At 47.9% G+C, this 26,727-nt stretch overlaps 3 protein-coding genes across 8 annotated transcripts in view; 2 read left to right on the forward strand and 1 right to left on the reverse strand.

The window, feature by feature from the left end:
• The window catches only part of SCMH1 (Scm polycomb group protein homolog 1), a 55,909-nt gene extending 43,081 nt beyond the window's left edge, over positions 1-12,828 (forward strand). For 2 of the 3 annotated variants that reach the window (XM_075603852.1, XM_075603854.1), the window contains 9 exons: positions 1,042-1,285; positions 2,067-2,290; positions 2,504-2,630; positions 3,004-3,204; positions 8,690-8,872; positions 9,393-9,524; positions 10,152-10,352; positions 10,853-10,995; positions 12,276-12,828. In XM_075603852.1, coding sequence (XP_075459967.1) covers positions 1,042-1,285; positions 2,067-2,290; positions 2,504-2,630; positions 3,004-3,204; positions 8,690-8,872; positions 9,393-9,524; positions 10,152-10,352; positions 10,853-10,995; positions 12,276-12,401 — 1,581 coding nt within the window. In that variant the 3' untranslated portion in view covers positions 12,402-12,828. The remainder of the gene's footprint in view (positions 1-1,041; positions 1,286-2,066; positions 2,291-2,503; positions 2,631-3,003; positions 3,205-8,689; positions 8,873-9,392; positions 9,525-10,151; positions 10,353-10,852; positions 10,996-12,275) is intronic. The other variant, XM_075603853.1, reaches the window with a different exon arrangement.
• Positions 9,554-26,727, reverse strand: part of CTPS1 (CTP synthase 1) — a 35,480-nt gene continuing 18,306 nt past the window's right edge. For 2 of the 4 annotated variants that reach the window (XM_075603856.1, XM_075603855.1), the window contains exons 17-19: positions 23,931-24,075; positions 20,948-21,036; positions 9,554-9,608 (exon numbers count right to left, since the gene is read on the reverse strand). In XM_075603856.1, coding sequence (XP_075459971.1) covers positions 9,577-9,608; positions 20,948-21,036; positions 23,931-24,075 — 266 coding nt within the window. In that variant the 3' untranslated portion in view covers positions 9,554-9,576. Of the gene's footprint in view, positions 9,609-19,383; positions 20,402-20,947; positions 21,037-23,930; positions 24,076-26,727 lie in introns of those variants that run through there. The other 2 variants (XM_075603858.1, XM_075603857.1) reach the window with 2 other exon arrangements.
• Positions 13,229-19,453, forward strand: LOC142496845 (uncharacterized). Its single transcript, XM_075603867.1, has 4 exons — positions 13,229-14,881; positions 16,454-16,619; positions 18,501-18,644; positions 18,942-19,453. Exons 1-4 carry the CDS (start codon positions 14,718-14,720, stop codon positions 19,095-19,097), a joined length of 630 nt encoding a protein of 209 aa, XP_075459982.1. The 5' UTR covers positions 13,229-14,717; the 3' UTR covers positions 19,098-19,453.

The following is a 26,727-nucleotide window of genomic DNA, read 5'->3' on the forward strand; positions in this document are numbered from 1 at the left end:
AATGCTCCCCATTGAGACTGTCCTTCCATTGAGTCAGAATTATCCCCAGTGAGTGAGACTGCTCCCTGGTTAGACTGCCCTCTCAATGAGTCAGAATGCTCCCCAGTGAGACTGCTCTTCCAATGAGTCACTGTTCTTCCAGTAAGTGAGACTGCCCTTCCAGTGAGTAAGACTGCCCTCCCAATAAGTGAGACTGCCCTCCCAATGAGTGAGAATGCTCCCCAGTGGGACTGCCCTCCCAATGAGTGAGATTGCTCTTCCAATGTATCAGACTGACCTTCCAGCGAGTGAGACTGTTCTTCCAGTGAGTGAGACTGTTCTTCCAGTGAGTGAGACTGTTCTTCCAGTGAGTGAGACTGCCCTCCCAATGAGTGAGATTGCTCTTCCAATGTATCAGACTGGCCTTCCAGTGAGTGAGACTGCTCCCCAGTGAGTGAGACTTCCCTCCCAATGAGTGAGACTGCCCTCCCAATCAGTGACTTTGCTGTTCCAATGTATCAGACTGCCCTCCCAATGAGTGAGACTGCTCTCCCAATGAGTGAGACTGCCCTCCCAATGAGCGAGACTGCCTCTTAAGTTTAACATAGCGGCTCAAAAGATATATATTTAAATAACTTATCTGTGCAAATTACCTCCTTAGAAATATCCAAATCTCCCTTAAAGCAACTGTCTTCTATATATCTACCTTGTGAAAAGGGTTTATTGGGAACACTGAAACCAAACCACAACTGGTTCTGTTTATCAAGGCTAATATAACAATATTAAACTACCATATGGTGTTTCTCAGTGATAAGATCATTTGCAGTATAAAGTAAAAACCATTTGTGTCCCATGGAATTAACAGTTTTAAAAGGATCTTAAAATACATCCGATTTTTTTTACGGTGTCAATAAGCTATATTTAATCTACCTAATTTGCCACTGTCCTTAGTTCCCGCTCTTCCGGGGTTGGACTGTCCCTTTAATGAGGGAGATGTCACAGCTGTATAAAGAGGGCTTGTTGATTTATGGTGGGGTGTTTTTATTTCTCCCCCCTTCCTAGGAGCCCCTCTCCCCTTCCCAGAACCACTTTGAGATGGGGATGAAGCTGGAGGCCGTGGACAGGAAGAACCCCCATTTTATCTGCCCCGCAACCATTGGGGAGTTGCGAGGCAGCGAGATCCTTGTGACGTTCGATGGCTGGAGAGGAGCCTTTGATTACTGGTGTCGATATGACTCCCGTGACATCTTCCCTGTGGGATGGTGCTCACTGACCGGTGACAACCTGCAGCCTCCAGGGACCAAAGGTACAGGGTGTGGCACTGCAGAGGACGTCATGTCCTTCATGCTGCGGGGTGACAGTGACATAGACAGACGTGACCTATCGGACACGGACTCTATTCCTTCCGCTGCAGGATGACACACGGAAGGGAACCTGTTGCCAGTGAACACTGTCCCTCCCACCGCAGCGTCACACAGACACAAAAGACCAATGGCCCATGGAGTCTGTCTCTCAGTAGAGGGTGACACAATGACAAAGGCCTGGGACATAGTAAGTTCAAGCTCGCTGAGCCGCGCTGAGCAGATGCACAAACCCCCTGCATCTGTCATCAGCGCGGCTATAGTTTCCCCCTCCGCATGCGTGCTGCTCAGAAACTTTGCCGAGACAGGCAAATTTCAAATTTTCCGCTCGGGGAAGCGGAGGAACGATCACATGACCGCTCGGGGGCCTAGCCCCGCCTCCCGCTCCGCCTCCTGGCACGCCTCCGCCCCGCCCGCAGAGCCCGCTCACTGCCTCGCCTGCAAGGACAGAAAAAAGCTCAATTTTCAGCAGGCGAGGCAGAGCAGGAGCGCGGCTCAGCGCGGCTGAACATACTATGTCCCAGGTCAAAGAAGGCACCTAAGAGACATCTGTCTCTTCCAATACAGTGACACAGTGACATAGAAAGTAAAGAACATACGAGTGACCCGGTCCTGATAAAATGTCTCCACTATCTCAGCACCATCACACTCAGAAGAGCTTTACAGTCTACAGCCCACCCTTTTATGCCACCTAACGCACCATTTCTCTTCCCCCCCCCCCCCCAGTGGCAATTCCAAAGAGCCCCATGCCAGCCACGGGCATCGCATCTGCCATACCGAGGGACCCCAAGAACCTGCTGCAAGCAGTGCCAGGGCGCAGGGGGCGGAAACCGAACAGGAAGAAGAGCCAGTTGCCCAAGGCTCTGCTCCATCACCTGGCTGGCCCTCCCCCCAAACTGTGCGAGCCCTTCCGCTTCCCCAAAAAGCGAGGCCCCAAGCCGGGCAGCAAGGTGAGGGCCCTTCTCCGCCATATTGATGATGGTATGAATAATAATAATAATGGTTATAATGGGGGGGGGGGTGATGATGATGATGTTGATGAAATATGGGCGGATTGCACCTCTACAAACAATGACTATTGGTAGTATTGCTCATACCCACATTAGTAATACAGTGGAAGCTCATTGTGAACCTGTGTGGTTCCTTGTGATCTCTTTGCACAGAGGAAGCCTCGGCTGTTGCTAAACCCTGTCCCCACATCCCCCACTAACAGCACCCCGGAACCGGACACCAGCACAGTGCCCCAGGACGCGGCCACCATACCCTGCGCTGCCATGCAGGCACCAACAGGTAACCAGAGAGACTCGTATACCCACTACTCATATAGAATCCGGGCCCAAAGTAACCCAACCACTGGGATGCGTTTATTGGGTTAAAGGGTCACTTCCACGGAAAAGCAAAGTGACACTAGTGAACGTGATGGATTTAACGGGTAAAGGGTCAGTCCCACGTAAAAGCAAAGTGACACTAGTGAACGAGGTGGATTTAACGGGTAAAGGGTCAGTCCCACGTAGGAGCAAAGTGACCTAATGGCAGTAATGGGTTTAATGGTTACCGTTAAAGGGTCAATTCCAAGTAGGTGCAAAGTAACCCAATTCGTTGGGGGCCCTTCCGGCAGCGAAGCAGATTAAATAGTCCATTTCCCCCCCCCCCCCCCCCGCAGTTTGCATTTACCTGAACAAGAACGGGAACTCGGGCCCCCACCTGGACAGGAAAAAGGTGCACCACCTCCCAGATCACTTCGGGCCGGCGCGCGCCTCTGTGGTCCTGCAGCAAGCGGTGCAAGGGTGTATAGATTGCGCCTATCACCAGAAGACTGTCTTCAGTTTCCTGAAACACGGGCACGGCGGGGAAGTTATATCCGGTGAGAACAGAAACCTATTACTCCTATATTACTCCATATAAGCCCTCCCTGTAACTCCTCCTATCTCTCCATATAACCACTCCCTATAACTCCTCCTATCTCTCCATATAACCTCTCCCTATAACTCCTCCTATCTCTCCATATAACTTCTCCCTATAACTCATATCTCTCCATATAACTCCTATCTCTCCATATAACCACTCCCTATAACTCCTATCTCTCCATATAACTCCTATCTCTCCATATAACCGCTCCCTATAACTCCTCCTATCTCTCCATATAACCTCTCCCTATAACTCCTCCTATCTCTCCCTATAACTCCTCCTATCTCTCCATATAACCACTCCCTATAACTCCTCCTATCTCTCCATATAACCGCTCCCTATAACTCCTCCTATCTCTCCATATAACCGCTCCCTATAACTCCTCCTATATTACTCCATATAACCGCTCCCTGTAACTCCTCCTATCTCTCCATATAACCTCTCCCTATAACTCCTCCTATCTCTCCATATAACCTCTCCCTATAACTCCTCCTATCTCTCCATATAACCGCTCCCTATAACTCCTCCTATCTCTCCATATAACCTCTCCCTATAACGCCTCCTATCTCTCCCTATAACTCCTCCTATCTCTCCATATAACCGCTCCCTGTAACTCCTCCTATCTCTCCATATAACCTCTCCCTATAACTCCTCCTATATTACTCCATATAACCGCTCCCTGTAACTCCTCCTATCTCTCCATATAACCGCTCCCTGTAACTCCTCCTATCTCTCCATATAACCTCTCCCTATAACTCCTCCTATATTACTCCATATAACCGTCCCTATAACTCCTCCTATCTCTCCATATAACCGCTCCCTGTAACTCCTCCTATCTCTCCATATAACCTCTCCCTATAACTCCTCCTATCTCTCCATATAACCGCTCCCTATAACTCCTCCTATCTCTCCATATAACCTCTCCCTGTAACTCCTCCTATCTCTCCATATAACCGCTCCCTATAACTCCTCCTATCTCTCCATATAACCGCTCCCTATAACTCCTCCTATCTCTCCATATAACCTCTCCCTATAACTCCTCCTATCTCTCCCTATAACTCCTATCTCTCCATATAACCTCTCCCTATAACTCTTCCTATCTCTCCATATAACCTCTCCCTATAACTCCTCCCATCTCTCCCTATAACTCCTCCTATCTCTCCATATAACCACTCCCTATAACTCCTCCTATCTCTCCATATAACTCCTCCTATCTCTCCATATAACCGCTCCCTATAACTCCTCCTATCTCTCCATATAACCTCTCCCTATAATTCCTCCTATCTCTCCATATAACCTCTCCCTATAACTCATCCTATCTCTCCATATAACCTCTCCCTATAATTCCTCCTATCTCTCCATATAACCTCTCCCTATAACTAATCCTATCTCTCCATATAACCTCTCCCTATAACTCCTCCTATATTACTCCATATAACCTCTCCCTATAACTCCTCCTATCTCTCCATATAACCTCTCCCTATAACTCCTCCTATCTCTCCATATAACCTCTCCCTATAACTCCTCCTATCTCTCCATATAACTCCTCCTATCTCTCCATATAACCGCTCCCTATAACTCCTCCTATCTCTCCATATAACCTCTCCCTATAATTCCTCCTATCTCTCCATATAACCTCTCCCTATAACTCATCCTATCTCTCCCTATAACTCCTCCTATATTACTCCATATAACCTCTCCCTATCTCTCCATATAACCTCTCCCTATAACTCCTCCTATCTCTCCATATAACCTCTCCCTATAACTCCTCCTATATTACTCCATATAACCTCTCCCTATAACTCCTCCTATCTCTCCATATAACTCCTCCTATCTCTCCCTATAACCTCTCCCTATAACTCCTCCTATCTCTCCATATAACCTCTCCCTATAACTCCTCCTATCTCTCCATATAACCTCTCCCTATAACTCCTCCTATCTCTCCACATAACCTCTCCCTATAACTCCTCCTATCTCTCCATATAACCTCTCCCTATAACTCCTCCTATCTCTCCCTATAACTCCTCCTATCTCTCCATATAACTCCTATCTCTCCATATAACTCCTCCTATCTCTCCCTATAACTCCTCCTATCTCTCCCTATAACTCCTCCTATCTCTCCATATAACCGCTCCCTATAACTCCTATCTCTTCTTATAACTCCTCCTATCTCTCCATATAACCTCTCCCTATAACTCCTCCTATCTCTCCCTATAACCTCTCCCTATAACTCCTCCTATCTCTCCCTATAACCTCTCCCTATAACTCCTCCTATCTCTCCATATAACCTCTCCCTATAACTCCTCCTATCTCTCCCTATAACCTCTCCCTATAACTCCTCCTATCTCTCCATATAACCTCTCCCTATAACTCCTCCTATCTCTCCATATAACCGCTCCCTATAACTCCTCCTATCTCTCCATATAACCGCTCCCTATAACTCCTCCTATCTCTCCATATAACCGCTCCCTATAGCTCCTCCTATCTCTCCATATAACCTCTCCCTATAACTCCTCCTATCTCTCCATATAACCGCTCCCTATAACTCCTCCTATCTCTCCATATAACCTCTCCCTATAACTCCTCCTATCTCTCCATATAACCGCTCCCTATAACTCCTCCTATCTCTCCATATAACCGCTCCCTATAACTCCTCCTATCTCTCCATATAACCGCTCCCTATAACGCCTCCTATCTCTCCATATAACCACGCCCTATAACTCTTCCTATCTCTCCATATAACCTCTCCCTATAACTCCTCCTATCTCTCCATATAACCTCTCCCTATAACTCCTCCTATCTCTCCATATAACCTCTCCCTATAACTCCTCCTATCTCTCCATATAACCGCTCCCTATAACTCCTCCTATCTCTCCCTATATCTCCTCCTATCTCTCCCTATAACTCCTCCTATATCTCCATATAACCCCTCCTATCTCTCCATATAACCGCTCCCTATAACTCCTCCTATCTCTCCATATAACCTCTCCCTATAACTCCTATCTCTCCATATAACCTCTCCCTATAACGCCTCCTATCTCTCATATAACCTCTCCCTAAAACTCCTCCTATATCTCCCTATAACTCCTCCTATCTCTCCATATAACCGCTCCCTATAACTCCTCCTATCTCTCCATATAACCTCTCCCTATAACTCCTCCTATCTCTCATATATCCTCTCCCTATAACTCCTCCTATCTCTCCATATAACCGCTCCCTAAAACTCCTCCTATATCTCCATATAACCTCTCCCTATAACTCCTCCTATCTCTCCATATAACCGCTCCCTATAACTCCTATCTCTCCATATAACCTCTCCCTATAACTCCTCCTATCTCTCCATATAACCGCTCCCTATAACTCCTATCTCTCCATATAACCTCTCCCTATAACGCCTCCTATCTCTCATATAACCTCTCCCTAAAACTCCTCCTATATCTCCATATAACCTCTCACTATAACTCCTCCTATCTCTCCATATAACCGCTCCCTATAACTCCTCCTATCTCTCCATATAACCTCTCCCTATAACTCCTCCTATCTCTCCATATAACCGCTCCCTATAACTCCTCCTATCTCTCCATATAACCGCTCCCTATAACTCCTCCTATCTCTCCATATAACCACGCCCTATAACTCTTCCTATCTCTCCATATAACCTCTCCCTATAACTCCTCCTATCTCTCCATATAACCTCTCCCTATAACTCCTCCTATCTCTCCATATAACCTCTCCCTATAACTCCTCCTATCTCTCCATATAACCGCTCCCTATAACTCCTCCTATCTCTCCCTATATCTCCTCCTATCTCTCCATATAACCTCTCCCTATAACTCCTCCTATATCTCCATATAACCTCTCCCTATAACTCCTCCTATCTCTCCATATAACCGCTCCCTATAACTCCTCCTATCTCTCCATATAACCTCTCCCTATAACTCCTATCTCTCCATATAACCTCTCCCTATAACGCCTCCTATCTCTCATATAACCTCTCCCTAAAACTCCTCCTATATCTCCATATAACCTCTCCCTATAACTCCTCCTATCTCTCCATATAACCGCTCCCTATAACTCCTCCTATCTCTCCATATAACCGCTCCCTATAACTCCTCCTATCTCTCCATATAACCGCTCCCTATAACTCCTATCTCTCCATATAACCTCTCCCTATAACTCCTCCTATCTCTCCATATAACCGCTCCCTATAACTCCTATCTCTCCATATAACCTCTCCCTATAACGCCTCCTATCTCTCCATATAACCTCTCCCTAAAACTCCTCCTATATCTCCATATAACCTCTCACTATAACTCCTCCTATCTCTCCATATAACCGCTCCCTATAACTCCTCCTATCTCTCCATATAACCTCTCCTTATAACTCCTCCTATCTCTCCATATAACCGCTCCCTATAACTCGTATCTCTCCATATAACCGCTCCCTATAACTCCTCCTATCTCTCCATATAACCTCTCCCTATAACTCCTATCACTCCGTATCCATAATAATAAAAGATCCTGTCTGTCTGTCAGAGCTCCAATCCCATGCAACCTGACCCTTTGAATACATACTTAGTGTCGCCTGGGAGTGAGCATCCCGGGGGTTAATTTTTTATTGAAATATTTTGCTGATAAGCAGAATCAGAGCAATTGCGTTTCTTACTGACTAACTCTAGAGGGCAGCACTATCAAAGTAAAACTAAGGCTAAGATTATACTACCTGCGCGACGGACCGCGGAGCCTTGTGCGCGACGGACCGCGGAGCCTCGTGCGCGACGGACCGCGGAGCCTCGTGCACGACGGACCGCGGAGCCTTGTGCGCGACGGACCGTGGAGCCTCGTGCGCGACGGACCGCGGAGCCTCGTGCGCGACGGACCGCGGAGCCTCGTGCGCGACGGACCGCGGAGCCTCGCCTGCAGCCCCAGCGATCTGTGAACTTGGCTGCAGGCGATTGGGCAGGCGTGGCGGACGCGTCACGAAGCTGGGTCGCCCTCATTTGCCGAACCGCTCACGTGACGCGGACGTCACGCTCCCGCGCTTGAAAACACACCATTTTTTTTCTTCTCCAAAACGCAGTTGCGCCATCGCGCTCCGTCGTGCGCGCGCACTACGGGCGGCCACATAGACATTAAGCAATTTGTGCTTGTCGCGCGCGCATGCTAGCCCAATTGCGCCGGCTAGACGCTCAGCCTAATGCTGTCAGAGACATGGCTCCAAGACCAGGAAACCTAGCAAGAGCTGCAGCAAGAGCAGGGAGGGGCGAAAATTGTGAGTGAGGGGATGAAATTGGGGCGATTACTGCAACCCATTCGAAGCAGGGTACTTTAGCTATTAAGAATTATAAACCGGGCAGTGTGCCTTTAAGTTCCTTTGGTTTGCTGGGGGCCCCTTTGCTGCTGAAGCGGTTCATTAATATGGTCATCTCCTCCCTCCTGTAGCAGTGTTTGAGCGGGAGCAGCATACGCTCAACTTGCCTGCGGTGAACAGCATTGGTTACGTCTTGCGGTTCTTAGAAAAGCTCTGTCGGAATCTGCGCAGTGACAACCTGTTTGGCAACCAGCCTTTTACCCAGAGTCCTTTGCAGCAGGCCGGCACGTACGAGAATGACTGGTATCTGGCAGGTAAGAGCAAGGGTCAGTGTCCTCTTTGTCAGCGATCCGTGCTGAACCCCTTAGTTGTAACTTAAAACTGCAGGGTGACACAGATATAAGGCGGGTACGGGACATGGAGTCTGTCCCTCTCACTGCGGGGTGACACAGACAGAGGGACGCTATGGATACATGGAGTCTGTCCCTCTCACTGGAAGGTTACACAGACAGAATGGAGCTATGGGACATGGAGTCTGTCCCTCCCACCGCAGGGTGACACAGTGACACAGACAGGAGGGAGATATGGGACATGGAGTCTGTCCCTCCCCCCACAGGGACACAGACAGGAGGGAGATATGGGACATGGAATCTGTCCCTCCCCCCGCAGGGTGACACAGTGACACAGACAGGAGGGAGATATGGGACATGGAGTATCCCTCTCACAGTAGGGTGACACGGATAGAAGGGATCTGTGGGACATGGAGTCTTTCCCCTCCCCTGCAGGGTGACACACCATGCTAGGGTCACATCTTTCCTTCTCTCTTCACTGCAGAAAAGGGCGGCTCAGTTGAGGGAAGCCTGCATGGTTCAGGCAGGGGCTCCAAGAGGTACCCCCATGAAATACCCCCCTATAATGCCCCGCTGTGCCCCAAGCTACCAAAGAACGATTGTCATGCGTCAGAAGGTGAGTCCTGGCCTCTCTCTCACAGCCTGGGGGCTGGGCAGTGGGGTTCTTCTCAAAATAACATGGGTTCGGTATTTTCCCGTCCTGAGAAGTATCGACACACAGAAGGGACAAGAAGAAAAGAAAATCAGAATAATTTCCCCTTTTCCTGCGTCAAATGGAAGAAGTTTGTTAATCATTTTCCTTCCGCTTAACACAGATTGTAAACCAGTCACATTGATGCTAGAAGAGGGGAATTCAGACGAACGAACGCACACACGCACCTGTCCATTATATGTGTGTATTTGTAGTATTTTGTTGTGTATTGCTGAAGGTATTTGTTGTATTATTGGGAGGTATTTGTGATATTATTGGGAGTATTTGGAATACCATTGAGGGTATTAATGTTTTTATTTGTGGTATTATTTGGTGGTATTGTTGAGGCTACTTGTGATATGATTGAGGGTATTGTACTTCTGGTATTATTAGGGATATTATTGACTGCATTTGGGGTAGAAGTGATATTATTGGTGGTACTTTTGTCTGTATTTGGGACATTATTAGGGGTATCACTGGTATGTTTGTCTGTATTTGCAGTATTTTGGGGGTTGTTGCTGAGGGTATTTTTGTCTCCTGCCCTGGTTATAGGAGAGACCTTTTTGCTGGACGCAGGGCTTCCAGGCTCCATGGAGCAGCGGCTGGACCCTGTAGGTGCCGTGTTGAACTCCCCTAACTCCCCAAGCCCCGGACGAGTCTCCAGAGAATATCGATCGCCAGCGTACCGGAGTCTACACCAGCCATGCAGCCTCTCTCAGGGCACCGCTGGCGTGCGCAGGCTCAGTTCGGCAGGTGAGTGGCGTAGACGGGAGGAACCTGTGTAACGTACAGTCTGTCCTTCCCACTACAGGGTGACACAGTGACCCAGACAGAAAGGTTCTATGAATCCGCCCCCCATCCACACGGCAACACAGACAAAAAGGACCTATAGTCTGTCCCACCCCCACAGGTTGATACAGTGGCACAAACCAAAGGAACCTATGGGACAGTGTGTTTCTGCCACCACAATGTGCTACAGTCAGGAAGGTCCAATACATCTCGATCTCTCGCTGCAGATTGACACAGTGACATACAGAACGGACTTATACATCTGTCACTTCACCCGCAAGGGGACACAGGAAGAAAGGACGTGAATTTGTTCCTCCTTCTGCAGGGTTACAGACAGTAGGGTCCTATAAATTGGTCCTCCCTCCCATCCTGCTGATGGTTGACACAGACAGAAGGGTCCTATGTCCCAACACTATTGGTTCCTGACGGCTCCCTCTCTCCTGATTGACCCCCTCCCCCCTCAGAGTCAGACAGGTACTTGAGTGTCCGGGACTCTGGTCGGAAGGGACCTCGTGACCCGTCCACGTGGAGCTTGGAGGACGTCATGCAGTTTGTCAGAGATGCAGATCCCCAGCTGGGATCCCACGCTGAGCTCTTCCGTAAACACGTAAGTCGGGTTAACGATTAGCTTGCGACCTCTTTCGTGGGCACAGATGGGGGAAGATGTGCAGATCGTTTCAGAAAAAAGATGTGCACATTTTGCCAATAATCCCCTCAACAAAAAAATAAGCTTCGCCCACGCTTAAAGACCAACCACTTTTCAGATCCCTGAAAAATCCTGTGAATTCTTACCCAGGTTTATCCCCGATTTGGGGAAAACATTGCACATCTCCGCAAAACTTACAAATTAAAATCCTTAATGAATAGTAAATCTTTAGAAATCTGTGGGAAATCGTTAAAATGGTTGTTTAAAATTCTCAAATCGATTCATGTACTATCCAAACCCTTCTCCCCCCTCCACACTGCTGACGGATGGTCCTACATGCTTTACACCAGCGGAGGCCAACCCCAGTCTTCATGGGCCACCAACAGCTCAGGTGTTCAGGACATCCCTGTTTCACAACAGGTGGCTCAGCCATTATGAGCTTTCCCCTTTTATCCATCTGTTATGACTTCTCTACCTCACCTGCCTTAGATTATTATCTTGGTTTTTACATCTGTGTTAAACTCCTGGGGTCTCTGTAAGTCATTAAGTAATCAATTGTTAGTCCAAAAAAAAAAAGGTATCACCGAAAACCAAAGTACTCACTTACTCTGGACTAAATCAGGTTAAAGAACAAATGGCCGTTCTAGTGAAGGGTAAGGGAGACCTACTCTTCCCACGTTGTGTTTCCCCCTTCGGCTCGGACCTGGTCCACTGGGTAGCTGGGAATATCCCTGTTGAGCCCTGGCAACTAGTGGGCCCTCAAGGTCCAAACTGGTATAATCTCCGGGATGACCAGAAGACCCCCAAGATCTTTGTTAGTCTCTGGAGACTGCCCAAATCTCCCATGGCTGTCTGCCTAAGGCTGCGCTTATAGTACCAGCGATGGCGTCGCTGCTCCAAAACAAAACAATTGACTCCGTCGCCAGCGCTTATAGTAAGCGCGACAGAGACCAAAAATTTGGAAGCGGTTAAATTTGATTTTTTTTACAGACTGTCGCCACATGTGACTGTCTGTAAACCAATCAATGACCCTGTCGCTCGCGACGTCGCTGCAAATTGAATTACAACTTTTGCTAGTGACGCCGGCGACGTCATCGGTCACGTCGCCGGCACTATAAGCATGGCCTTACTGTTGCTGCAGGGAAAACAAATATGCTCTCTACCACCCCCCCATTGGCCCTTGATACCTCAGCCAAATACTGTAGCCCTTTATCCACTTTACTCTCGTCCTTCTGCCGCAGGAAATCGATGGCAAGGCATTGCTACTCCTGCGAAGTGACATGATGATGAAGTACATGGGTCTGAAGCTGGGTCCTGCCCTGAAGCTCTCCCACCACATAGACAAACTGAAGCAAGGCAAGTTCTGACTACGATTAGCAGGACCGTTCACACCTGTGGTCACCATCTTTAACGGAGAAATGCCACCTGGGACTCTAAACTCACGTAACTTTTTAGAACACTACCCTCCAGGAGGATAACGCAAAATGCCAGAAAACTGTTTTATTTGGGATTTTTAAACGGATTCCGGTGACAATACGTTGACGACATCTAGAACCACAGATTTCAATAGAAAACATCACTCCAATCCTTTGAACTACTCGTCCTTTATATTTCAGTGGGAGGGGAGGAGGAAGGTTGCAACATCTTTTTTGGGGGAAGTAGGTTACCCTCCACCCTGACGTGCGCCCACCTATTAAATGGAAACAATAACTTTTTTCTTATATAGCACTGGCAGTGCACACAGCGCTGTACATAGTAGAATAAAGTAGGCACAATGAATCACTGCCCAAAAGAGCTTGCAATCTAATACTTTGTTGGGGTTACTTGAGGCCTGAATTAAGAGTTCTCCCACTTCACAGGCCAGTGCCTCCCTTACAGTTCCTCTCTCAATGTGGGCATTATCTATGGGTCACAAGTTGTTGGCAAACCAGTGTATTTTCTGCTTCTCTTTTTGCACATACCGGATGTCTGTGCAAAGCAAGGTGCAATTTTAACCTGCTGTTCGTTGTCAACAGCAGAAAATACTATCTTTACAATCTTTATATAGGGACTACTTTATGTAATATCAATAAATCCAGCTATGCTGCTAGTGCTCTGGCTTATAAATATCGAGTGTAGAAAAAAACAAAAAACATTGTGATAAGCTCTGGGGGAAGGAGGGTGTATGATTACTTTTGCTTTTTGAATCTTTTTGTGCTGGCTGGAAATGCATGGATTGTTACATTTCTTTAATCTGATGGTGATCTCTATGGCACAGAGGTCTCAGATCGAGTGCGTTTAAATATCACCAAGAGATGATGAGAAATGGTGCAGGTTAGGGATGCAAACTTTTGATGCACACAATTGAATGTTGTGCTGAGCAATTTCTCCCCTAACCACTCCCCAAATCCCCAACTGATCTCTGTAACTATCCATTGACTGCTCCTGTAACCCTTCCATATAAATTACAAGTATAACTCCTCCCTATAACCCTTCTCCTAACTTCGTCTATAACCATTTCCTACAATTGTTCCCCTAACTGCTCAGATACCCCGCCCCCCCCCAATAACTCTTGCCTTGACTTTTACTAGCTTCTCCCCTAATGCCTCAAATAACCCATCCCCATAGCCGATGCCCTAACTAAATCTTTAAGCACTCCTCCAAATGCTCGTTGACGAACTCATGAACTCAAAATTTCCTTCACACACAGACACATCAAATATTCATCCTTAGTGTCACGGTAATATCCCTCCTAACACATTTGAGACAGACAGAAGGGACCTATGGGTCAGTCCCTGCCCAGGAAGGGCACCACAGACAGAAGTGACCGATGGCCCCCCACAGGATGCCACAGACAGAAGCATCATATTGACCATGCAGTTTGTCCCTTCCCCTGGAAGGGTGACAAACGGATGTGACCTATGGCCTCCCGAATTATTATCATTGGCGACATCTTATACAAATCCAGGACATTATGACGAAGCCCACGATTGTCTGAGCCGGATGTCACCGCAGTCCTTTGCAGGTGACATCATAATAGGGGACTCTTCAGAAAATACACATTCCAGCTCTGCTGAGGCAATCAGGTGACAGCCTTCTAATCCATGTGACGCGGTCACTGCTTGCTCCCCGAGAGAAGAGATGCAGCGTTCATTTTGAGATAAAAGGTAAAATGCAGGCGGGATAGACAAAAAAGCAGCAGAGCAATAGGGAACCATTGGGAGTAGGGAATTCTGCCCCACAGAGCATGCACTCTAATATAGATACAATACAGCAAGGAGAGCTTGCCCCGCAGACAGTACACTAATATAAAGGGATAAAGGTGCAATACAAGGAGAACCTTGCCCTGCAGAGCAGACACTAATATACAGAGGGACACAGATACAATACAGGGAGAGGGGAATCCGGCCCCGCAGAGCTTACACTCCAATCTGGAGTAACAAAGATACAATATGGAGAGGGGAATTTTGCACTACCGAACATACACTATAATATAGAGGGATAGATACAAAACAGGAGGGGAATCCTGCCCCAGAGAGCTTACACGTTATTATACAGAGAGAACGGCATTTCCCCCAGAGTGAACACTAATATTCAGAGGCATAGAATTACAATAGAGAGGGGAACGCTGTCCCACAGAAATTAATTGTAGTATCTAGACACACACACACTTTTTGGAAGCTGTAACAGGGTCCGTCTGAAGGATGGAGGAACCCATCCATGAGGACCCCACCCCGCTCTTGGTATACGTTGGTCCCCTTAACCGTCTGTACACCTCGGAGGTGCTGCGCTGCCTGCTCAGAGAGGCCCTGTGTGGTGTCGGCATCAGCGTCCAGAGGCAGGATATCGAGGTGCAGAGGATGGGAAGGTGGGTACAGCACGGACCACAAGCCTCTTATGGTTAGGAAACAAATTCCAGTTTCAAATAACACCGATTTAGCCAACACTTTCTCCAAGTGACAGACCAAACCCTTTGCTGCCAGAGGCCTGCTTATCATTATGAAGGCATTACGTCGCTCTTCTGTTATATATTGACTTCCTTTTTCTTTTCTTCTCATTTTGACTTTTTCCCCCCTCTGTATCCTTCCTTTCTTTTCTTGCTCTCTGCCCATGAAACTCTTCATAAACCTTTTCATCGTATGTTCTGCTTCTCTCTCTTATGAATTTTGCTTCTCTCATTTTCTCCTCTCCCTCACTTTCTTTCCCTTCCCACTTCTCCCCTTACATTCTCACTCTTTAATCCCACTTGCCACTTTTTCGCTTTCATGCTAAAATGGGGGAGCTTGAATTAATAGCTGCCAGGGAGCAGTATGATATCATAGGCATTACTGAAACATGGTGGGATGAAACTCACGGCTGGACAGTTAATTTAGAGGGTTATTCCCTTTTTCAGAAGGCTTGAGCAAATAGAAGAGGAGGTGGAGTATGTTTATATGTTAAACCGGATCTAAAACCTATTATAAGGGATGATGTTTATGAAGGGAATGATGAAAATGTAGAGACTTTGTGGATAGAAATTAGCAGTGGAGGTAAAAGTATAAAGAAAATGTTTGTGGGAATATGCTATAAACCACCAAATATCTGTGAGATTGAGGAAGCCAAAATGTTTTTGCAAATGGAGAAGGCATCAAAACTGGGTCATGTTTGCATAATGGGGGATTTTAATTATCCAGACAGACTGGGGCTATGAGATTAGCATTATTACAACAAAAGGAAACAGTTTTTTTGGGGGTGCTTAAAGACAATTACATGACCCAAATTATCGAGGAACCAAACAGGAGAGGGGCAGTACTGGATTTGGTAATATCAAACAATACAGGCAATAACAAATATTCAAGTCCGGGAACATCTACCAGAGATCACAACATGTAAATTATCAAAAACCACTTACTTGGGTTCAACAAAGACTTTACATTTTAGAATGGCAGATTTTAATAAACGGAGGAATAATCTACAAGGAATAAATTGGGATGTTTTTGCCAAACCATTACAGTTAATATTCAAGGACTCCATTTCCACACGCTCAGTATCACCATATTGGCCTTCATCTGGATCAATATACTGCAAGTGCAAACATAGGATAAAGTATCTGTCGTCTAAATTTAGCATAGGTTGAACTGGGTGTCTTTTTTCAACCTTATCTATGTAACTATGCTGGTTTTCTCTTCCACTCTCCTCCGATTTATCTTTGTTCCCTTTCCTTCTCTCCGTCTCCTTTCTGTAATGTCGCCTCTTCTGGTCTTACTCTCTTGTAAATTCTCCCTCTTGCCCTTTGGTCACTCATGTGTATCGTTGTTCCCCCTCCTCCTCCTCTCTCTGCTCCCTCATTTCTCTCCACATTATAACTGCTCTCCCGCTTCACCCACAAAAAACCACAACCGTCCGGAGACTCTCCAGACAATATGTGACATGGTTTCCCAAGATGATTACATCTCGGCAGGTTTGTTTGTGCCGCTGTGCGTCTTGGAGAAAACACCACGTATCAAACTGTCGCGGAAAAACTGCGGCACGTCTCGGCTGTGGATCCCGACCTCCTCAAGGAATTGGTGATGCAGGATAAAACTCTGGTCGTGTCGAAAGATGGCAAAAACTTCACCGCTATCAAGGTGAGCGGAACAAGATGTTTCTACCTTTTCGGATTTCGCTTCAATTAATGATAGCGACAGGGCGTAGCCAACGCGGGAGATCACGCAAAGGCAAGGTTTGGGGCAAAATTGTCGTACTCGACGTCAAATCAAGGCGTTTGCCCCAACTTTTTGCGACTTGAGCAGTGCCAATAGGAGTCGGGAAGGCGTTTTACATGACGCAGAATTTGAGGCGTAATAATAATAATTGTAAAAAAAATTAATTGATTAGAATGGTCTAATACAGCGGTGCGCAACTCCCCTGCCGACGGGGGGTGCGGGGTTTACAGAGGCCCCGCGCGCTTCACGAAGGCACTTAAATAAGTGCCGGGGGAGCTGCAGGGCCTCTGTAAACCTAACTTACCATGGCTCCGGCGGCGTCCTCCCTGTGTTGCCATGGCAATGCGGCGTCAAAATGACGCTGCGAGGTCATGTGACGTCACATTGCTATGGCAACGTGACGTCATTACGCCGGAGCGCGGGTAAGTTGGGGTTGGGAGGGGGGCGCGGGAGTGAGGGGACAGCCGGCAGGGGGGCGCAGGGAAAAAAGTTTGCGCCCCCCTGGTCTAATAGACCGGAAACGATTAAAAAAAATAAAACAAAGAAATAATGGAAATGTATCCAATTCTGCATCTCTGTATGGCACTCATTTTTATCTAGTATTTGTGCCACCAAAAATCCGGCAAGTCCAAATGAAAACCTTTTGTACATTAGAAGTAAACATGAAGAAAACGAAGTAATGCAGAGGCGGCAAACTCCAGTCCTCTAGGTCCATCAACAGGTCAGGTTTTCAGGATATCCAGTCTTCAGCACAGGTGGCTCAATCTCCAACTGAGCCACCTGTGAGATCCAGACTACCCCACACCTGGTGGTGGTCCTTGAGCAGGAGAGAGTTGGCCACCCCTGGAGGAGCACATCAAAACTTCTAATCACAATGTATTTCCGTTGGTCCCCCTCCCCCTCCCGGTGTTTTGCCGATGGATTGTACATTGCAGCAACATATACCTCAAATTGCCTACATTAAAAAAAAAAACTCCTATGGTAGCCAAACTGAAATTAGGGATTTTGTTTCTAAATACATGGTTCAATTATTATTATTATTATTTTTTTTTTTAAACGGCCACAGCAGAAGGGTTAATGGTAATTTTCCAACCTGCGGGTAATAAATTGAAAAGCGGTTTTCTGGCAAAATTCACCCAAGATGTAAAAAAAAAAAAAACACCACTTACACTGAACGGTATCAAACAGATTAGGATTTCGGGAACCAGAATTTTGAGGTGTCTCCAATTGGAAAATCCCTTATAACTAGGAAATGTTTTGCAACTTTGTTTCTGCCAGAAGTGGGTGACAGACCAATCCCTACCCCCCCAGGCAACCCACGGCAGAGAGCGTGCACAGGAAGAGGCCGCGCATAAGCAGCCGAATGGTATTACTCTCACAGATAAGCCGCCAACTGCGGAAGAGCGCGCGGCCGCCATACTGGCCGCGACTAAGTCAGAAGGGGCCATTGAGAGGCAACAGATCCTGAGACAAGAGCGTCTCTTTTACGGAGCTTTGATGGGTAGCGAGACAAGGAACGTGGAGTACAAACGGGGGCCAGGGGAGTGTATGTACACGACTCTGAAAGAGTATATGCGCAAACACGTGTGCGCCTTCCTCAACAGCGAGGGGGGCAGTCTGTATGTGGGGGTGGAGGACACCGGGGTGGTGGTGGGACTGGAGCTTGACCACAGAGATGTGGATCGGATACGAGTGCTGGCGGATTCCATCTTTAAAGGGTTCAGGCCGCCGGTGTTTCCGGAGTCGTACAGCCTTGGTTTTATCCCAGTAGTGAAAGCCGGGGACTCTGGTCTGTTTCTAAAGGTGATGAGGCTAACGGTTCACCCGTGCCAGCAGCAGGCGGAGCCCATGCTCTATGAGACGGACAAAGGCAAAGTATATCTGCGGCGAGATGGCAGCGTGGAGGGGCCACTGACAGGAAGTGCGGTGCAGGAGTGGTGTAGGAAGGTGAGGAAGTGACAAGGTGTGTGGGGGGCTATGGAGTAATGGTGACAGAAGAGACCTATGGCTCTCAGAGTCTGTCACTTCTACTGCAGGGTAACAAAGAACAAGGGAAGCTATGGGGACATACTGTCCACCCCACCCCACCCCACCAATGGCCCATGTAGTTTGTCGCAGGGTGAAATGGTGATATAATGGACCTATTACCTACACGCACAGTCAGTCTCCATGACATTGTGTGTATTGTACTGGTAGTCCCTCTGGCAATGAATGGGTTCATTTATTTTTGTTTCCTCACCCCAGAAATGGACAACAGAGCTGAAGAAGCGGGAGGAAACGATGGACGTACTGCTGAAGGAGAAAGCGAGTCTTCAGCAGCACATCCGCTCCCTGGAGGAGCAGCAGAGACAGATCGCCAACAGCCCGAAGGTGCAAAGTAAGGCGTGTATCACCATGTGAGCGCACACATTGCACAGCCTGTTACAATAAAAGGAACACCATGCATGCGCTGCTGAGATGTTAGCTGTGATCGAAATGGCTGGGCTACAGCCCCCTTCTGTCTGGCACTCTGCATTGGGAGGGGCAAACCATTACCCAAATCTCCCTTCTGCCTGTGTGACACTGCAGGGTGGAGGGACAGACTTCATGGGCCACAGGTCTCTGCTGTCACACCCCAGGGACAGACGTCACCCACACAAAACGTCAGCAATTGTATTTGTAAAAACACAGCCCACCACAAACTCGCTAATCAGAAGGCCGTTTTAATCTTCACACATTTTAACAGCATCGAATACTTTACCAGTATCTGTTGAATGCAGGGGAGTGGGAACAAAATCATGTTTTTGGTATTAAACAAACAAAACATTATTTAAGCAAATAAATGCCACACCCCCCCCCCCTGTATGCATTTTTGTGGCATAGGGGTTAAAGCATCTTGAGAAACGCCGCCCTTCACTCTGGACCCCAAACAGAACAGGCTCTTGCAGTATATTGTTCTAGTTCATGGTTAGAGCAGCTTGGGTAGAGCGAAGTTGAGGTAAGTGCAGAGGCAACAACCCATTCACAGACTGGACCCACTTGAGCGGAGCCTCCCAAACAGTGGTTTCTCTAGTGGCATGAGGACCGTGCCAGTTCTGCTTTGCTGATTTGACATGGCATCAGACCCAAGAGCAGTGCCCACGCCAATAACGAGGCGGATGGTAGAGCAGGCAGCTGCGATGTCTGGATTGCTCCGTTAAAAGGGTCAGCCCCATGTGGGTCAAATTGACCCTTCGACCATTAAACCACGTCAGTCTTTTTGCGCCGACGTGGCACCGACCCTGTAACCCATTAAAAATGGCGCGGTCATTGGGTCACTTTGCTCCTACATGGCGCTGACCCTCGAGGGAACATTTTTCAGGTCTTTAAATTAAAAAAAAAAAAAAAAGCTTTCCCGTCGCTACAAGTATATACACAGTATTGCTTTATAATGCAGCATGTTTGGTTTCAAGGCAGGAGACGTGTCACACAGTCTATAAAAGGGTGGCATGAAAAATGTCTCTGCTTTAACAGCAGAGGGGCCAGTGGCACATTGCACAGCAGGGGGTTGCGGGCTCCCGATGGCAGTGAATGGGTTAAATAACACTGATTTCAACAGCCAGAGACGGCATAAGGGAGGGGACCCGGGCGGCAGAAGGAGAGGAAATATTTGTAATATGGGCGATCCTAAAAACAGAACTGGTGAAAGCAATGTATGTGGCAGAGGCTTCTACTTCAAGAGGGACCTAGATTGGGAGACATACACAATTACACATACAGGATATGTAACAGTAACACACACACACACACACACACACAATTGTGTAAAGCAGGGGGGGGGGGGGCGCAATTTTTTTAGTCTGCCCCCCCGCCTGCTCTCCCTCCCCCCCCCCCTTCTCTGCTGGTTTCTGACGAAGTCATTTGACGCCGCGTTGCCATAGTGAGACCAGGTGAGTTACAGAGGCCTCACGCGCTCCACCGGCATTTCATTTAAATGCTTTGGGAAAGAGCGCGGGGCCTCTGTAAGCGCCGCGCCACCCCCCAGAAAATGTTGCACTCCCCTGCTGTATAGTATTTATATTATAATGTACACACCAACATACCCACGCGTTAAACAAATATATAGCCATAGATTTAACGATGGTTACAAGATGCTCAGAGATCACTGCAAAGACATTTGGATCATGACACACACACACACACACACACACACACACACACACACACACACACACACACACACACAATAGCAGGAGCGCCCAGAGAGGTGGAACACAAACTCCCTGCATTACCTTGCGATTCGGTATTTATGGCGAGTGATTTGAATTCTGCGATCTCTGTATCCGGAGAGCTGCTTTCGCTTCTGTCGCTGTACGTGTCCCTGCGAGGATTAGCAAAAAAACACAACCACATTACACAGCGGAAGCACAGCCCGTGATTGGCAAACACCGCGGTCACACCTTCCAGATGCTTCACCTCTACTAATGTAACATAATGATGGCGGGGACTCTTCACTAGGGCGGCTGCTATGCACGGTCTCAGAACCAGGCCATCCAATGCAGCCGCAATCGCCAACCTTGAAATCTCAGCAGCCCTCCTCGCTCATTTATATCTGCACCGTAATGTGCCCATAATGAGGTAAGTAGTTGCACGTACGTATATACACCTATAGGACCTGTTGTGGTGCTCTTTTGGGGCCAGGTTCAGCCAATGCTGTGAAACCTTCAGACAAGAAATGGAGTATTACTGTGTCCATTTGTCCAACCCCAATTCTGCCCTGTCTCGGTCAGACAAGGTAAATGGGACTGGGAGAACAGGGGGTGCGAGCTCCCACCTGTGCAAATGAATGTAACGGCGAACAAAAAGGGAGCAGCCCGCGGAAATCAGCGCAACACGATTACAACGAGACTTTAAAACAGGATTTAAAAATACTTACGAATTGCAGCTTATTTTTTGAAGTGAAACTTCTTTAGTGGCACCTATTCTGATTGAGTAAAACGGGAGAGTTGGGGGCGAAATGTGAAACGGAAGTGACGTCACGGCCCCCCCCCTCGCATCTACTGTGACCCTATCGCCGCCGCCGCTCCTAACAGCCACCGCTCCCCCCCCCACACACCCGCTGTGACATGCGGCGGTCCTAACGGCCGCCGTTACCCCCCACACGTCAGCTGCCATGGGTATAGCAAGATGGCTGCCGCAGAGCTTCCGGTGCTAGATTGAAAGGTGTAGCAAGCGCGGGGATTTTAAATCAGACTCAGTGAGCCGCTGCTCAGCCTCTCACCTCCCTCCCCTTCCCTGTGTCCCGCTGACTGAGCGCTGCCGGGGCCAGAGGAGAGGAGCCCAGGGATCATGGAGGGTAACCAAGAGGAAGCAGAGCAGTGTGTCGCTGACATGCTGAATTGCCGATGGACAGGAAGGGAGGAGGGAGGAGGGAGGGAGGAGATCGGACCTGGCAACGATGTCCACATTAAAGGATATCAAAAGGAAGAATAGGCTGGGGAGAGGGACATCACATTGAAAACATCACAGTCCTAGTGATTCTGTGTGTGCAGCGAGTAGCAGGACAGGGCAGAAGTGGATGTGCATTCCCTGCCCTTGCAGCCAGCCGTTCAGTGCCTGTGTGTGTGTGTGTGTGTATGAATAAGGTACAGTCAGTGTCAAATGCTGCCGATGCTGCTTCTGATGGTGAGATATAGCTGCATGCAGCTCCTGGTGTCCTGTGCTCTCTGCTAATATCCACTGAAGGAACCATCCAGACTGGCATGAGCCTTCAGCAGAACAATTAAAGACTGTCAAACAGGACACACTAAACACTGGAAATCTCAGTGCTAGTAAATACTCAGGGATAAGGAAATAGCAAGGTATCTGTATGACAAATCTCAACTGTCAACCCAAATGAAATATAACATTCTTCTGTGTACTGGAAATATCTGATCTATACAAAGTCAGCAATATATCAGATTGTAAAATGCTGTGGTCACAGTACTAATACAACCTCAGTGGTGCTGTGCTTGAGTGCAAGAGAGAGCACAGTTATTTGAGCAAAGGACACTATAATAATGGTACTAATTTTACAAACATGGTGTATTCATGCAGAATATAAAGGGTGAGACTATTTGTAAAACACATCTCAGTCACACACGCACACAGTCACACGCGCACAGTCACACGCGCACACAGTCACACGCGCACACAGTCACACGCGCACACAGTCACAGTCACACGCGCACACAGTCACAGTCACACGCGCGCACAGTCACAGTCACACGCGCGCACAGTCACAGTCACACGCGCGCACAGTCAGTCACACGCACAGTCAGTCACACGCACACACAGTCACACGCACACACAGTCACACGCACACACAGTCACACGCACACACAGTCACACGCACACACAGTCACACGCACACACAGTCACACGCACACACAGTCACACGCACACACAGTCACACGCACACACAGTCACACGCACACACAGTCACACGCACACACAGTCACACGCACACACAGTCACACGCACACACAGTCACACGCACACACAGTCACACGCACACACAGTCACACGCACACACAGTCACACGCACACACAGTCACACGCGCACACAGTCACACAGTCACACGCGCACACACAGTCACACGCACACACAGTCACACGCACACACAGTCACACGCACACACAGTCACACAGTCACACGCACACTCACACGCAGTCAGTCACCTGCACACTCACCCGCACACGCAGTGACCCGCACAATCACCGTCGCAGTCACACGCAGTCGCAGTCACACACTCAGTCACCCGCACACACGAGGAATTCACACTTAGTGCAAATAGCTAATACAGGGCATGTGTGCCGAGGACGCGCATTCTAAGTCAAATTTATTTGCGTTTTGTCAATGAAATTGTATTTTGATTTTTAATTAAAACATCACCAACACAAATACAATTTCTGTGACAAAAGTCAAAGAAGTTTCACTTACTATGCGCGTGCACAGCACACACAGCTTTTTTTTCTCCTGAAAATGTGTGGATCACCCCGATTTTAAACACTTAAAAAAAAACAAAGTCACTTTCATGGGTTCATTTTGGTTCTAGAAGGAACGGTCACTAATATTAGTGTTTCAACACAGCAGTAACTTTTTGGGAAGCAGAATTGGGGTTTTCAGCAGCCTGCTGTTGCATCCTCCTGCGCTGATAATCGGCACTATAAAAAGGGCACTCCAATTGCCTATGAATGACCGTGGTGCAGACTTGTGTCGCTGGATCCTCTTACCTGGGGGAGAGTCTGCAGCCTCTCTCTAAATACTGGGTGAGCCTCCCCGCGGAAGCCAGGAGCAGGCCAAAGTATGGAGGGGAGGGTTTGATGGGCCGGGAAGTGAATTCGGGATGATACTGAACGCCGACAAAATACGGATGATCTGTACGAGGCGAAACCAGAGAAAGAAAGATGCATTCAATTTCTCACCCTTTTACTGAATGACATATTTGCAGATTACAGCTGTTCTTTTCCTTTTACTCTGCGTGTATAGGACGTTTGATCTATAAGGCTCACCATCTTTTGTTTCATTATGGTGTAGCCAGTTTGGTCATTTCTGGAAGGTCGTTTTCTCCCCGCTTCTGTTATTACGGCCCCATCAATAGACTAGAATAATATCACTACAGGAGAATCCTACCCCAATTCTCTGCTGTATGGAGGAGGGGGGGTGTTAGAAGCATGATATCTCCCTAGCAGAACATCTCACATAAATGGGCTGTTATAGGCATTAAGAGCAGTTCATTATTCTCAGAATCTGCACAAATGTGAAGAAGAGAAACGGAAGCCCCCTGAAAATAGTGAAAAATCTCTTAGACTACCCTAAAAACAATTTGATGTTACTGGAAACAGGACTGGCAGGATAAGATTTATTTTATATTACGAATGGAGAGGATGAACTCACTCCAAGACACAGAAGGCAGGGGCTAAATTCTTTAAAGCCAGAGAGACATATTGCAACATTGTCTTTACAATCCCAAAGACTTGGATACAAACATTGTGAATCGGTATCTCTTGGGTTGAAAAAAAAAAAAATAAAATGATGGAGAACTAGATAATATTTTTGACTGATAGAATTTGTCTGGGCAAGGAGACACAGAGACCTTGGTTCCTCACGCATGGTCTTACCAAGTAACCCAAGCACCGAGAGCTGCTGGGTTCCTCACGCATGGTCTTACTAACCCAAGTACAGAGAGCTGCTGGGTTCCTCACACATGGTCTTACTAACCCAAGTACAGAGAGCTGCTGGGTTCCTCACACATGGTCTTACTAACCCAAGCACAGAGAGCTGCTGGGTTCCTCACACATGGTCTTACTAAGCCAAGTACAGAGAGCTGCTGGGTTCCTCACACATGGTCTTACTAACCCAAGCACAGAGAGCTGCTGGGTTCCTCACACATGGTCTTACTAACCCAAGCACAGAGAGCTGCTGGGTTCCTCACGCATGGTCTTCCTATAACCCAAGCACAGAGAGCTGCTGGGTTCCTCACGCATGGTCTTCCTATAACCCAAGTACAGAGAGCGTCTGGGTTCCTCACACATGGTCTTACTAACCCAAGTACAGAGAGCTGCTGGGTTCCTCACACATGGTCTTACTAACCTCACACATGGTCTTACTAACCCAAGTACACAGAGCTGCTGGGTTCCTCACACATGGTTTTACTAACCCAAGCACAGAGAGCTGCTGGGTTCCTCACACATGGTCTTACTAAGCCAAGCACAGAGAGCTGCTGGGTTCCTCATGCATGATCTTCCTATAACCCAAGCACAGAGAACTGATGGGTTCCTCACGCATGGTCTTCCTATAACCCAAGTACAGAGAGTGTCTGGGTTCCTCACACATGGTCTTACTAACCCAAGCACAGAGAGCTGCTGGGTTCCTCACGCATGGTCTTCCTATAACCCAAGCACAGAGAGCTGCTGGGTTCCTCACGCATGGTCTTCCTATAACCCAAGTACAGAGAGCGTCTGGGTTCCTCACACATGGTCTTACTAACCCAAGCACAGAGAGCTGCTGGGTTCCTCACACATGGTCTTACTATAACCCAAGCACAGAGAGCTGCTGGGTTCCTCACACATGGTCTTCCTATAACCCAAGTACAGAGAGCTGCTGGGTTCCTCACACATGGTCTTCCTATAACCCAAGTACAGAGAGCTGCTGGGTTCCTCACACATGGTCTTACTAACCCAAGCACAGAGAGCTGCTGGGTTCCTCACACATGGTCTTACTAAGCCAAGCACAGAGAGCTGCTGGGTTCCTCATGCATGATCTTCCTATAACCCAAGCACAGAGAACTGATGGGTTCCTCACGCATGGTCTTCCTATAACCCAAGTACAGAGAGTGTCTGGGTTCCTCACACATGGTCTTACTAACCCAAGCACAGAGAGCTGCTGGGTTCCTCACGCATGGTCTTCCTATAACCCAAGCACAGAGAGCTGCTGGGTTCCTCACGCATGGTCTTCCTATAACCCAAGTACAGAGAGCGTCTGGGTTCCTCACACATGGTCTTACTAACCCAAGCACAGAGAGCTGCTGGGTTCCTCACACATGGTCTTACTATAACCCAAGCACAGAGAGCTGCTGGGTTCCTCACACATGGTCTTACTAAGCCAAGCACAGAGAGCTGCTGGGTTCCTCATGCATGATCTTCCTATAACCCAAGCACAGAGAACTGATGGGTTCCTCACGCATGGTCTTCCTATAACCCAAGTACAGAGAGTGTCTGGGTTCCTCACACATGGTCTTACTAACCCAAGCACAGAGAGCTGCTGGGTTCCTCACGCATGGTCTTCCTATAACCCAAGCACAGAGAGCTGCTGGGTTCCTCACGCATGGTCTTCCTATAACCCAAGTACAGAGAGCGTCTGGGTTCCTCACACATGGTCTTACTAACCCAAGCACAGAGAGCTGCTGGGTTCCTCACACATGGTCTTACTATAACCCAAGCACAGAGAGCTGCTGGGTTCCTCACACATGGTCTTCCTATAACCCAAGTACAGAGAGCTGCTGGGTTCCTCACACATGGTCTTCCTATA

This window comes from Ascaphus truei, chromosome 6, assembly GCF_040206685.1.
Source record: "Ascaphus truei isolate aAscTru1 chromosome 6, aAscTru1.hap1, whole genome shotgun sequence".
NCBI lineage: Eukaryota > Metazoa > Chordata > Amphibia > Anura > Ascaphidae > Ascaphus > Ascaphus truei.

Coding starts and splice junctions, on each gene's coding strand:
- LOC142496845 (XM_075603867.1), top strand. CDS start 14,718: ATGGAGGAACCCATCCATGAGGACCCCACCCCGCTCTTGGTATACGTT. Junction 16,620..18,500: donor AAAACTTCACCGCTATCAAG/GTGAGCGGAACA, acceptor CTGTTTCTAAAG/GTGATGAGGCTAACGGTTCA. Junction 18,645..18,941: donor TGCAGGAGTGGTGTAGGAAG/GTGAGGAAGTGA, acceptor TCCTCACCCCAG/AAATGGACAACAGAGCTGAA.